Here is a 15,218-nt window from a genome sequence, read left to right as displayed (position 1 = left end):
GTGGGCATCATTGTCTTGTTCCTGATCTTAGAGGAAAAACTTTCAACTGTTCTCCATTAACAGCTGTGGGTTTATGGTACACAGTCTTTGTTATATTGAGGTATATTCTTTTTTTACCCAATCTGTTAAAGGTTTTTATTATGAAAGGATGTTGTATTTTGTCAGATCCTTTTTCTGCATTTATTGAAATGATCATATAATTTTTCTTTCATTTTATTGAAGCGATATATTATTACATTTATTGATTTGCATATGTTAAATCATCCTTGCATACAAGGGATCAATCCCACTTTGGTCATGGTATATAATCCTATTTGTGTGTCCTTGAATTTGGTTTGCTAATACCTGGTTGAGAGTTTTTGCGTCTATATTCAGCAGGGATATTGGTCTGTAGTTTTCTTGTATCCTCATTTGATACTGGTATCAATGTAATGCTGGCCTTGTAGATGACTTTGGAAGAGTTCCCTCCTCCTTAATACTTTGGAAGTGTTTGGAGGAAGATTGTGTTCATTCTTCTTTATATGTTTGGTAGAATTCACCACTGAAGCCATCTGGTACTGTAGTTTTCTGTGTTGGGATTTTTTAAATTACTGTTTCAGTTCCTTTACTCATTACTGGTCTGTCATGGAGATCTCTCCTCAGAAATGTGGGGTGTCACTGAAAAGCAATGGGACCCTCCATCTGCAGCCCACAAGCTGAGTAGACTTATACTTACCTTTTGCACTTTCCACCTCCTCTGCTGGACAGGTTGCTGCTGCCGCCACAGCCAGTGTCACCACATCTCCCTTGGCTCCCTAGCCTCCTTTGAGGTTTCATTCACCCAATTTCAGATACACAGATGAATCTCTCTCAGGTGTCCTGGTATGCTGTGCAGAGGCACTTGTGTCCAGTTATGGATGTCTGATTCGTTAGAAGTCAAAGGGAGAGAAAAGGAAGCACTGGTGCCACCGTGATGCTGATGTCTTCACTAAAGGATCATCTTAAAGGCACTCCACTTTGGAGACTCCTGCAAAAGGTAAAAGGAAACCCCTGGAAAGTTTTAAAAGGAGAAGTGACAGATTTGCACTTAGATTGCTCTGAATGGAATTTAGATTCTGAATGGAATTAGATTGCTTTGAATGGAATTTCAAGTGAATATGAGGGTATTAAGACTAGAAGTTTTAAATTCTTGAACCTCTTCAGTCATCTACATTTTTATGTGGCATCAGACCAAGATGATAAAGGCTTAAGGGAGGGAAATGGTACAATGCACAGAGAGAACGGATTTATAAAATATTTGGAATAGAAAACTTAGCTTTAATACTGACTGGTCACTTAAATACTGTTATAAATTTTCTTATAACAATTTCAATGATCAAATCATTTTGGTACCAATTTTGCTAATACTGGATGTACTAATAACGGAAATTATACTTACTCATTGCAAAACCAAGAGCAGGGCAAAAGGTTCAGACTAGTGAGTTAACAAGTGAAAAAACACTGATTTTGAGTATTTGATTTATCTGATCAAACTGAACATTTCCTTTAGAGCAGCTGCTATGAAACACCCCTTTCCTCAAAAAATTCCAAGTAACATTTCTGCAAAAGAAACTTAAGGCAAACAACTTAGAACAAGGACAAAGTTTAAAAGTCAGTTGAAATTTTCTTTTAATTAAAGACCCAAGGGACAAGAAGCTCCTTTGTGTTACAGTACATAACATATGGCTCTTATACAGAGTAAAATAGACACCAGGGAGTCAAGTGTTTATACCAGCGCTGAATTCTTACTGTAGCAGCCAAAAAGTGAAGCAGGATTTCCTTTACTGGCATTGAGACTGTAACACATTTTTACATGCAATAAATTCTTTGGTAGACTTAATCATTCAGTGGAATTACAGAATTTGCAAAGGAAAGTAATAGTCAAATATTTCATGTAAAATTTGAGCACAGTACTTCTCACCATATGCTATTTATACAGACTTCAGAAAAAATGTCAATCCTACTAAACTTTTACATACTGCCTCAAAATTTGCCAGTTAACTTCTCTGTGTTCAAAAAAAAATGTAACTATAACAAAGTAGGGCAGATAATGAGTTTTTAAAATATGTTTCATGATGTTTTTAGTAATTGTGCAAATGGAAACTAATCTGAAGGATGTGGAATTCTTTGAAATCCTGGATGGCTACCACTTTCTCCTCTCCATCCTCCTCCCAAGCACATCTGTAAGGCATCATTTTGGAACAGCTATCTAATACATCTTAAATTAAGTACATAAATAATGACAGCAATAATTTTCAACTATTACTACACCATAATATCCTCAAGACTTTGCCTTATTATATGAAGAACACGAGTTTTGAATGGTGAAAGTAAATGACTTACTACAAAAAGGAAAAACCCATGACGGGCAAAGGAGCATCAAATGATCTTGATTATGACACTGAAGCCCAGTATGAATAATGCCATGAAATGTCAGTACTGGTTTGGTTTGAAAGCTGATGCTCCTCCTGTGCGATGAGTGCTCTTCCATCAAGAAGTTATTTCTGAAGTCGTTTGTGTTTTGATCTTACCACACACCAAAATTTCTGAGACAGGATTTTCCTTTTAAAATCAGAAACTTGTTCCCACTGTGCATCCAGGACTGAAGCATTGTAATGTTCTTTGGGTGACTTATAAGATTAGTGTCATAATCATGTAATTACATGTGGGGTTATTTCACTTAAACCACCTGCACTGCTACAGTTCTAAACTCATCCTAGAGAGATTTAAAATAAATAAAGTGACTTAAGTTCTCTCACAGATGGGTTCTATATGCAGAAACTTTCTCCTCATGAAGCTGCCACTGTAATCAGAGTTCATGGCGATGACCGATGGCCCCATCCGGTAGCCCTCTCACACAACAGTCTGTACAGGAGTGACACACTGTGCAGGAGAACCGGCTCTCTCCGAGGATGAGGTTGATCGGTTGGAAATTTCTCTCTGTAGTTCCTCTACTTTCTTCTGAAGCTCTGCTCGTTTAGCAAGAAGTTCTTTGTATCTGTTGTGAATGGGCTCCTACAAGAGCAGCACACCCTAAAATTATTTAACTAGGCGATCCTAAACAAACCCAAAGTCAAGTCATTCCAGTATAGAGCTCCTTCCCTCAATGCTGCAATGTGTGTGTTTTCAGCTATGGGGACCACACCCACCTTTCCAGAACGTCAGTGAAAACTAACTTCAGGGACTCCTCTGACACCACTGCTCTTTTCACTGGCTTCCCTAGTGCCCCCCAAGTGTTTCCACAGAATACCCTGAAACTGGTACTTAGCCAAATACAACAAATAATTAAGTAACAATGTAATCTAAAAGCCAATACTCAAAGATTTCCTGTCATTTAGTTGCAGACTTTTTAGTCTTTTAAACAGTTCTAAGCAGTAAATATTCCATAACATTTTAAAAAAATCAACCAGAATTTTGTTAGGCTTTTAACTTTCCTAAAGCTATTTTCTCCAGCCTATTAAAACAAGACCTCTAGTCCAGCGCCCTCATTTTATAGAAGAGGGGAAAAAAGACAAAACAGAAGTGACTTGTCCAAGGCCAAACAAGCGAGTCATGATAAGAACCAAGTGTACTGATTATCCCTATGTAGTGCTTTTTCTACTATGCAATTAAAACTGTTAACAGGAAAAAGTGAAAGCTTTAAATATGCACAGATAATTTTTCTAGCTGCTTTAAAGGGGACGAATGTAATTCATACAACTGCATGGATAAAAACTCTCATTGTATATTGCAGGGCATACCTGTGGCTTCATCCGTGGATTCCACCTTACGTAGTATCCCACCCAGAGCTCTAGGTGGCGCATGCTGGCTACTGGATAAAGGACATGATTGGAATAGCTCCCATAGAGAGGATTAGTGAAGTCCTCCAGCTGACTATTTATGTAAGACCACAATGACACAGTCCTTTTGGGAAGATTCTATAAGAAGGAAAAAGATTCTCCATTACATAAGCTAATTATACTTTAGATGGAATTTGTAAAGAGGTATATTGTGTTCATTTAAATTGTTTCAGAGGGAGAGAGAACTCAAGACACTGTGGTGACAGCCCCACTTAGATTAAAATTAGAGGGTATTGGAAAACTGTGCAGTTCTGCAAAAAGTTAAACAGAGTTACCATACCAGCAATTCCACTCTTAGGTATATACCCAAGAGAAGTGAAAACACATGCACACACAACCCAGTACACAAATGTTCAAAGTAGCATCAGTCATAGTAGCCAAAAAGTAGAAACAACCCAAAAGACCATCAACTGATAAATGGATGAAATGCAGTATATCAATACAATGGATGATTCAGTCATAAAAAGGAATGAAGTACTGATACACGCTACAAATTGAACCCTGAAAACATTATGCTAAGTGAAAGAAGCCAAACACAAAGGCCACACCCTGACTGATTTCATTTATATGAAATGTCCAGAAGAGGCAAATTAAGAGACAGATTAGTGTTTGCCAGGGTCTGAGGAGAAGAATGGGAAGCTACTAACAGGTATGGGGTTTCTTTTCAGTGTTCTGAAATTAATGGTAGTGATGGCTATACAACTCGAGAGATGCTAAAACCCACTAAATTATACACTTTAAAAGAGTGAATTTTATGGAATGCAAATTATAGCTCAGTTTTAAAAACATTTCTTTTTTTAAAGATATAGTGAATCCTATCTGAGGCTCTCAAAAAATGAAAGTATCTTTGGAAGTTATCTATTAATTACCTAACGTGCAAGAAATTCTTTTTTTGTACCAATAATTGTTTCTTTTATTGCTGAGTAGTACTACATCATATAGAAATACCACAGGTGAAGAGCATTTAGGTTGTTTTCAGTTTTCAGCCACTGTAAGTAAAGCTGATATGAACATTTGTGGGAAGAAAATCAGAATTTTGTGGAAACAAAAGTTTCTATTTCTCTAGGATAAATACCCAGTAGTATGATTACCAGGTCATATGGTAAGTAAATGCATAGCTTTATATACAAATGTCAACTGTTTATGAGACATTCAATAAATTCTTGACTGCCTACTATGCACGGAAATATTTACTGCATGCTACATACTGAAGATGTAATGGTGAATTAAAAAATTTAATACCGGTCGTCAAGGAATTTCTAGTCTAGGAAGCACTTACTACATGGCAGTTGTTATAGTGTTTTGTATGGCTTATTTTATGCAATCCTCACAACAGTAAGCAGTATTAAGTACTTAAGTAAATAAGTACTATCATCCCTAGTTTACAGAAGCCTAAATTAACTTGCCCAACTTCACACAGTAAGTCAAAGATCCAAGATTTGAACCCAGGCAGCCTGGCTCCAGAGCAAGCATTCTTTGCCACTAGGCTTTATAGAAAAACATGAAGAAACTATTTTATAGCCACATTTTTTAGAATGGAAACTGAAGCAGAGGGAGACACTAAACAAGATAATTTAGAATTTCATACATAGGATAGATGTATTTTGAGGAAGACAACCTGAAATGTAATCCTTACAAGGTTTCTTCTAAATAATATCAACCACTTAAAAGTGGTAACTCTGGGCTAGTGGGGCAACAAATTTTAACTTCCTGCTTAATGTCTTTTCAGTGTTCGAATGTTTTATGATATTATTTTACAATTTAAAAAAAACCTAAAATGGCTCATACATATGCAGAATATATTTGGGGAAGTGAGCTGTCCATTCATTCAAATACACTTTTTTTTGGCTAATTATATTTTTCTGCACCTGTTTTGATGGATTTCCATCCTGCAGGGAGTGACAGGTACATGGGCACTCCTAAGACTCCACATACTTCAGTTCTCTTTAGGAGACACTGCTTCCTACCCATAAACTCAACTGACAGCTGGCTAGCATATTCAGCCTTGTGACAGAGGTGCTTTAAAATAGATCAGGTTCAGATGTATGGAAAGAAGCATATTACAGCATATAAAATAAAATATAGCTAAAGGAATCATCCAAAAGAACAACTGTTAAGTTGAAATCCATCAGAGGATGCACTCTAGTAGAGAAAGCACATATTAGGGATACGGGGGGAGGGTAAGGGCTCATGTTTTACCTCTTTTCCTCTCTGCTGTTCACTGTTACAGAGGAATGTTCCAAACAAACAGCTATACAGGTGGTCCAAAATGGTAATGAGAAAATATTCATTGAATTCAAATGCTGTAGGAAACTGCAAAATCAAACACCACAAAATTACTAAGACATTTTCTCAAGCATATTCATCCCTGTATACTGGCAGATCCTTTGTAATACTTCTTAAAATTAGGCTGAACAATATTCAAGACTATATATTTCTAAGCCATTATGGCATTATCTGCTTGGTCTTCTGTTCAAAATTATTTTCTGAGATAATTTTTCCTAATATCTCCTTTTCTTGTACAGTAAGAGTTTGAATGGTCTGATCTTGATGTTTCTGCATCTGTTTATATCAGTTAACCCTCAACTTGAGCCTAATAAATTCTGACTTGTCTTTCTCTGCCAAAAATGACCATAAGCAACATAGTAAGATGTTTCTTTAAATTTTCAACATAGTCTTGTTTCTAGGAATTACACAAAAAAATATCGACGTCTCCAGAAAATGTCAGCAATGCACAAAAATAAATTCCAAGGCAGACATGCAGATCATTTAAAAGCCAACCTACTTATCTTTTCAAGGAACATGCACTCAAACCAGGATATCTTGTAATCCAGTACTCTGGCAGCCTCTTTCAAAAAAAGAAAATTCACTGTCTCTTTAACCTAGGACAAGTGCTTGACTGGATGTCTTGCTATTACACAAACAACACAATTTTGGGGGAATGTATCAAGGACCAATTACAGATACCAGGAAGGAGGGTAAGGGATTTAGTATAATCCATCCTATCCATCTAATGTTTCAAGAATTATCTGAAAGCTTCTATGTAGCACTGTACCATTTATAGGACTGTGAAAAGGAATTCCATGAATATTTGGATTGTGGATTTGGGAAATAAATATTGGTGCCAAATTTTTCTTAGAATGATCCCTACCCCATAGTGGAGGAAAACAGTACGAACTGCACGCAAAAGGGACAGGGATGAAAACAACTTTGCCTTGAAGTTTCCTAAATTTATAAGCACGGTAACGTGGCAAATTTATCTTCTCAAACAATTTATCTTCTCGAACAATTCTTGAATAATAATTTTTGTGGCTGTGAAGCAAATGAAGCAGGTAATAAAGCACATGCCAACATAAAGCCAATCAGTTGTAAGAAACTTTGTCAAATCTCATTCATTCATTTACAGAACAAATCCCATCTCCTGTACTGTTGGGTTTTTTTTTTTTAATTTTTTACTTATTTATTTTTGGCTGCATTGGGTCTTTGTTGCTGCATGCGGGCTTTCTCTAGTTGCAGCGAGCTGGGGCTACTCTTCATTGCAGTGCATGGGCTTCTCATTGCAGTGGCTTCTCTTATCGCGGAGCATGGGCTCTAGGCGCACAGGCTTCAGTAGTGGCACGCGGGCTCAGTAGTTGTAGCTCACAGGCTGTAGAGCACAGGCTCAGTAGTTGTGGCACACAGGCTTAGCCCACGGCATGTGGCATCTTCCCGGACCAGGGATTGAACCCGTGTCCCCTGCACTGGCAGGCGGACTCAACCACTGCACCCCCAGGGAAGTCGCCCCATCTCCTGTACTGATATACACTCTTAACAGCCTTATTTATTAGTCAACCATGAATGCACCCTGACCCCTTACATAGCAAGCCGAAGGAGCTAAGCCTATGATTAGTCTTTCATCTTTGTGGCAAAACTATTTCTCAGTTATGAGAAGATGGCTTAATCAGTGAGCATTTCCTGACAACAAAACTAAAATAGCATTATTTTAGAGCATTATTTAAATAGAGTACTAATTGCTGCTCTTGTTTTTAAAATTCTGAGCAGAGGAGGAATATTTTGTCTCCTTACATGTTTAAACTCTAAAGGGCCCTTTATCAACTGCTTCCTGATCCCAGGACTGAGAGGATGGGGATGAGGGCAGAAGGAGATGTAGAATCTGGCTAATTACATTATTGGTCCCATTTTAACAAATTTGCTATTTAAATCTCTGCACATTCAATTATTCATAAAACTGACGATTGCCAATAAACATTATTACTATCTAACACATTCAATGCTCAGGAAGAAAATATCATACAGAAAAATATAAGCAGACATTTACAATAAAGACTCACAACTATAGTGGTATTTTAAGTTCTATCAACGAAACAAGATTAAACTGGTATTACATTATTTATTAACTTAAGCTCAAAATTAGAGTTAAATTGCTTTTACATATACAGCATATAAAAAGTTAACACAACTACTAAGAAAGAAATGCATTTGTCATGTACTCTTCTATGTGAACAATTGGTAAATGTGACTGATTTTGTTTTTCTAACAAATATACCAGAACTAATAGTTCACACACATTGCTCCCTTCAAGGTATGTTCCCCAGAAAGCAGTACACTTAACCATCAATGATGACTTTTGTAGTCCTTTGATATGGCATATTTGATTTTTACCAACACTGTCAAATATTACTTAAAGATTGATAATGGTCAAAAGTAGGTCCTATTGTTTATGGTCAAATACCGCCCCCAGAAAAAAGGATTGATAAGGATTTGTAATAGCTAATATATCGAAAACTATCTCAAAGGCAGTTCCAAAGGAAAAATTCAAACCTACTCCAAGAAGCAGTAAACATTATTAAACTAATAAGCATGTTGTGTCTCCCTTCCCCCTAGTATGCCAAGGGCCTAATTTGTAGAACAAAACTGAATTGTATACACATTTGCATCACATGTGTTAAAATACCAGCCTTAACAAATGGTAGTCGTATCTATTAGGACACTTCATTTAAGCCAGCAGGTTTCAAAACAATCCACCCAAACTGAAATGCTTATGGGAGAAAAATAAACTATTTGATATGTAATTAATGTATTTCACTTGAGGATCACCATTCTTCTCTTAATGAAATAAAGAGTATTTTATTGAAACCAGAACACAATCCTAAAGCCAAGCAGAGCCAGCAACTGCCCTACTTTATATTCCTGTGGCAGTCTAATGAAAAACTAACCAGGCTCCCAAGTTGTTTGAGGTCTAATAAAACTCTTGGATAAATAATTAACTGAAAAAGAAATAATTAACTGATACACCAATGAACTGTATCTAACTTTTGGGTTCTGAGATTATTTTTCCTGAGTTAAACATTTTTAAGACACCAATTCCTTGCCTCATTAGTGAAGTGATCCCATAATAAATCAGGTGTTTTTCAATCTCCTCTGGTATCTTTCCAAAAGACTAAATCTATTTACAGTAATATTTCAAATCATTTGCTAGAATGTTGATTAAGTCTAAAAGAACATAATCTCTCTCTCCATACCTAAAAACAAAAAGAACTGAATCTATTACATACATACCTTGCCATAATTCCCATCTAAATACATTTTTCCATCGAAAGTGCTTAAAACATGATTTCATTTTGCTTCAGTTACCTAGCCTATTTCATTTCTTTACCTCCTTTAGCAATGTACAGATGAGTTTCTGGGTGAATATAAAGCCATTATTTAACACTAATTGTCCAAAACAAAAGAGGAATTGTCCAAAACTCTCAGGCGTTATTATCAATGCCAAGCATTGAAATGCTAATGGAATGAAATTGTCAAGTGTTTAATACTACCTCCAAATAATATCGTTTAACTTAATTCATAATGTAATAATAGGTAATAGTTCTAGTACCTAGAAAACTTACAAGAATTTCCATTTTACATGAAATGTAAGATAATCAGTGATCAAATCCAACTCTGACTGGACAGCTTAAAAGAGAGATGTAAGAATGGATATCCCAGATAAATTACCTGTCTTGTCATTTGCCAGACACAGTCAATAAACTGAAGAAAAACAGGTGATCTGTCTGCATCTGCATGGTTCTTATCTCCATGGCCAAGTCTCTGAAGCAAAGAATGAAATATTATATGAGCTTTGTGGGATTTTTCAGCTTTTAATGAAAGTAATTTTATTTTCCAAGAAAAGTAATATTTGCTCAATATTTTTAAAAATTCAGAATATCTTTTTAAAAGAGCACTGCAAGGAAAACAAATTACCATAATCCCACCAAGCAGAAATCTCTATTAACATTTCAATATGCAAACTGCCAGGTTATTTCCTAACATGAGACACTTGTAACAGGAATTACAACTCAGTTTAATAAATAAAACTCAGATCCTAAAAGGCTGATAACGGGACACAGGAGCAGCCAGACCTCAGAGCCCAGATTTTTCTTCTGGAGATTTTGCCCTGAATATTAACAGTTCCTTGTACACTAGCTTCAGGAAGCACCCTTCTCCTTTAACACCTTGGCCAGTGCATGAAGGGGACCTGTTGCATCTGAGTTCCAGACTGTCTTTCAAAAAGAATCACATTAGCACAAATCTTTGAAAACTTTTAAAAAATGCTTGACATCTCCCCTCAAGCATGCACTCACCTACTTTCTCAATTTTTTTTTCTCCTCTGAAGACTTCTGCCCCCAGTGACTGAGATAAACCTCTACTCTGTACCCAAAAACAGTGATTCTAAAAGTATGGTCCACAGACTTCCGGCAGCAGGGCAGGTCTGTGAGTTCAAAACTATTTTTATAATATCACTAAGACACGTTTTGCCTTTTTCAATGTGTTGACATTTGCACTAATGGTGTTAAAGTGATGAAGAATAAAAACTTTTGGTACCTTAGTAGGAATCAAGAAGCAAGGCATTGAAATCAATCTATACTAGCAGTTATTATATTCTTCCTTGCCAAACACGTGCAGTTAAAGAAGGAAAAAAAAAAAGCCAATCTCTCTTAAGCCAGTTTCCTTGATGAAGCAGTAAAAGTTATTAACTTTATTAAATCTCCCCATTTGAGTACAAAATTTTTAAGTATCCTATTAACAAAATGGGAAATACACATAAAATGCTTCTGCTGCAGACTTAAGTAGGATGGTAGGAAACACGGCTTTTTCATGGAACATCATTTTGACTTGAAAGAACAATATATGAACTATGATTATTAAGACCTGAATACCTTGCAGCCATTTTTTTGAAAATATACAAAAGTGAATGCGTCACTTCAAGGAAAACAATGGACAGTATTTGTTACCAATGATACAATTCAAGTTTCTGAGTGAAAATTAGACTTGGGGGAAATTTTTATCTGCTACAATGAATTTGATAATACTTTTCTGATAAAATCAGTAGCGGTATTAACAAATGTGACTATATTATATAATGAAATGCATTAATATTGGAAGGGCTGTGTAAATCAGTAAGCCAGTATTTTCCAAATTACCAACACTTGATGTTACAAAATCATGCATGGGTAAGAGATCTATTTATTCAAAGTGCAAGACAGACCAAAGGAATTTAATAGAACAAACAACGAAAAATTCATTGAGTTAGTTTTGGATTCCACATTACAATTAACTGCTAAGAAACTACCATTTGTCGAGTTTTGGCACAGTATCAAAAGAAAAATATCCACAATTCCCTGAAAAAAATTAAAATACTCTCTATTTTTCAACCTACATATCTGTGTGTGTGGTCAGATTTTCCTCATTTCTTCAACCAACAGAACATATTGCAACAGATTGAATGCAGAAGGAGACATGAAATTCAGCTATCTTCTATTAAGCCAGACATTAAAGAAATTTGCAAAAGATGTAGAATAATGCCACTCTTCTCATTAAACTTCTTTGTTTTGGAAAATATAGTTATTTTTCTTTAAAATGTTATTTATGTCAATATATAATAGTACTATGGTTTGAATGTTTGTGTTCCCCCAAAATTCATATGTTGAAATCCTACCTAATGCCCAGTGTGATGGTATTAGGAGCTAACTAGGTCATAAGGGTGGAATCCTCATGAATGGGATTAATGCTCTTATCAAGAGACCCCACAAAAAAAAAGAGACCCCACAGAGGCCCCAGCCCTCTTCCACCATTCAAGAACACAGCGAAATGGTGGCAGTCTGCACCCCGGAAAAAGGCCTTCACCAGAAGGCCATGATGGCACTCTGAACTTGGACTTCCAGCCATCAAAACTGTGAGAAATATAGCTGCCCAAATGGACTAAGAAAACAGATTTATTTCTTTAAATAATATTTAAATTTTTTAAATTTAATTTCTAATATGGTAAATACTGATAGATATAAACAAAGTTCTTTCGGGTCATCAATAATTGTTAAAAAAGGAAAGAGGTCCAGAAATCAAAGTTTGAGAATCATTACCCTGTATTAACCATGTGAGCATACCCTCTTGATCAGATGTCCTTTAACTGTCAAATTCTGCTTTCAGATAACAACTAAGGGGGAAAAAATGGAGTAGGTAACCAGATTCAATAATTTAGGAATCCACTGCAACTTCAAACAGTCTGAAATATTTATGATTTTGGTTATGTTTATATGAACATGTACAGCTTTGGCTGACTAAAACTTCATTCTTCTTCATTTCTTTTTTTTTTTTTTTTTTTTTTTTTTTTTGTGGTACGCGGGCCTCCCACCGCTGTGGCCTCTGCCGTTGCAGAGCAGAGGCTCCAGACGCGCAGGCTCAGCGGCCATGGCTCACGGGCCCAGCCGCTCTGCAGCACGTGGGATCCTCCCGGACCGGAGCACAAACCCGTGTCCCCTGCATCGGCAGGCGGACTCTCAACCACTGCGCCACCAGAGAAGCCCCATTCTTTTTTTTTTTTTTAATGGTCTTTTCATGGTAAGTACGTTTTATAGAGAACTGAAAAACATGAGCTATTTGAATAGATACTCCAGATGACCATTTTATTTGACAGTTCAAAAGAGCAGACTACCTTTAAATGTCCATTTCTTCCAAGTTTTTTCATAAACACTGCTGGGAGCTACTGGATACTAACAGTTAACATTAGAGACAGCATCTGAGCAAACATATTTCAGAAAGTCTTTCAGCTAATCTAGGAAAATGCTGCCAAAAATCACACTCTCAGGGGCGTCAAGGCCTCTGAACAATCTTAATTCTCATCTCCAGATTTTCTAAACCTGCCCCTCCCTCGACTCTACTCCAGCCACACGCAGTTCCACCCAGTGTGAGACACACTCACCATTTGCTCACACTGCTCCTCTTTCCTGGGAAAATATTCCTGCTCCGCACCCTCTAAATTCTATGATTACAACTAACATATACCACAGATGGGCATACATGAGAACCAAGGCCTACAAGGTAACTGTTCCCAAGTTGCTGATTCCAAATTTAGAGTTTAGCAGAAACACAGCTAAAAACCACTTGAACGTTTATTTAATTAAAAGCTACATGAATCTAAAGTATGTTGTAACAAAAAGTAAATACAAAAGCACAGTATCCTTTAAAAGGGACATAATAACCCCATTCCTCTATTTTAGGAACTACTACAGTTTTGGGTACCATACTTGTAGAAAGCCATGAGCAAAGTCGAGAGGACAAAGGGGAGGGTGAGGGGATTAGGATGAGAAAAGACTGAAGAAAACGGACATTTTGCCAGAACTGAAGATTATGACTGACACAGGAAGACAGCTACTTTCAAATATTTGCAGGGCTACCTTATTTGGATTGGTAGTCATATTTGTTCTTCTTATCTCCAAAGGGGAATGTAAGAAAATGAGAAGTAAATTTTAATTCACTATGAAGAAAAATTTGTAGTAGGTAGACTTTCTTCAGTGAGACTGGACAGCCTCAGGAAGGGACTTGCTGCTTATTTCTGGAGGTGTTAATGAAGAAACCAAACAACCATTTCACGGGGACACCAGAGAAGACATTCCCTGGACTCTGAGGCCTTTCCAACTTTTAGATTTGATACGAATGACAACATCAAAATAAATTTTAAGTCATATAGAGGGCACAAAAATTTGTCATTTCCATAAAACTAACTGCAACACTTTCCATACATATAGGTCATTAAGGGTAATAGAAAAGCTATTTTATTCCCAACTCTAAATTAAATTATTTTTTCTCTGTTATTTCTTTTAGGCCCAGTCTAAATTGTTTTAGACCCTGATCCTGTGTGAGTAGTGCTACTTTGTAGGCCTACTTTAAATTAAGAATAATAGGCCAGTCTCACTTTTTTTAAGTCTACAGGAAAAGCTAGAAGCGCCCTGTAGCTCCGTAACAGCCCATGCTGCTCTGAACTATCATTTGAAGGTGGAAGTCACAGAAGGGTATCTCCTATTCCCGACAGAGAGTATGGAAGAGACTGGGCCAAGAGCCTGACCAACAGCTAACCCTGGCTCCAGACTGCAGAGCCACAGAAGGATAACCCAGTGCTTCCAAAACAAGCCCAAAGTTCTCTTGGGAAGTTTACCCATTAGAACAAAGGATCAGATTTAGACGAATATCTAGTGAGTAAAGGCATGATTTTCACACGCCTTACATGACATGCATATGTGATACACTGAGTCACGGTTCTTTACTCACAAGCTGAAATCGATGTCCAAAGCTTAGCCACTCTTTTTCTACAAGGACTTCAAATCCTCGGATGGTTCGGTAGTATCCATCCAACATGAGCATGGCCAGGGAGGTCAGCTGAGCTGTGCGATCCCAGCCATCACTGCAGTGGACTACCACAGACGTCTTTCCTGACTCTACTTTGTCAGCAATCCTAAGAGCCCCTGCAAGAATAAGCTGCAAACAGATTTTTTAAATTAATTTTTAAAAAAATTAAATGCTTCCTTCTTCAAAATTTACTAATAGAATTTTGTTCAGAGATGACTGTCTCAATACCACGTGGAGAAAAAAACATCAGTCTCTTCCCAGAAAGAATTTTTGTGAATGGTAGAAGATACATAAATTTTGCTTTTAAAACTAAAAAAAAACTCATAAATGCAGACTCCTATTAATCTACACAATGAAATATCCAAACAAAAGGTGCCTTTGAGTTCTAAACAAATCAAAAATATGAGTAAGAGGAAAGAAGGATTAAGTTCTAAAGAGATCTATTTCTGAGAATCTTCAAATATTCCAACATCATCCATTTAACTAAAAATAATACACCAACTTTAGTTTTACCTGTTATTTAAAACAATGATACTTAACCAAATTAGAATATGAAAGCCATAAAGTTGGATATTTTAAAATATTCTACAGCTTCTATAGCATTTATTCTACTGTTTTTATATACATCATATAGCATACAGCAAGCACAGTATAAAACTTCAGAGTAAGCTGCTTTTTTTGTATTAGTATGAATGGAAA

The 15,218-nt window shown here is 36.5% G+C and overlaps 1 protein-coding gene across 1 annotated transcript in view; it reads right to left on the bottom strand.

Moving 5' to 3' along the window:
• Positions 1–1,629: 1,629 nt before the first annotated feature.
• MTMR2 (myotubularin related protein 2) overlaps positions 1,630–15,218 on the bottom strand; it is a 108,528-nt gene continuing 94,939 nt past the window's right edge. The window contains exons 11-15 of the mRNA XM_065881330.1: positions 14,442–14,648; positions 9,855–9,947; positions 6,057–6,170; positions 3,759–3,935; positions 1,630–3,033 (exon numbers count right to left, since the gene is read on the bottom strand). Coding sequence (XP_065737402.1) covers positions 2,872–3,033; positions 3,759–3,935; positions 6,057–6,170; positions 9,855–9,947; positions 14,442–14,648 — 753 coding nt within the window. The 3' untranslated portion in view covers positions 1,630–2,871. The remainder of the gene's footprint in view (positions 3,034–3,758; positions 3,936–6,056; positions 6,171–9,854; positions 9,948–14,441; positions 14,649–15,218) is intronic.

This window comes from Phocoena phocoena, chromosome 8 (assembly GCF_963924675.1).
Source record: "Phocoena phocoena chromosome 8, mPhoPho1.1, whole genome shotgun sequence".
Lineage (NCBI taxonomy): Eukaryota > Metazoa > Chordata > Mammalia > Artiodactyla > Phocoenidae > Phocoena > Phocoena phocoena.
Note: the sequence above shows the minus strand (reverse complement) of the source record. Positions and strands in the feature narration are given on the sequence as shown.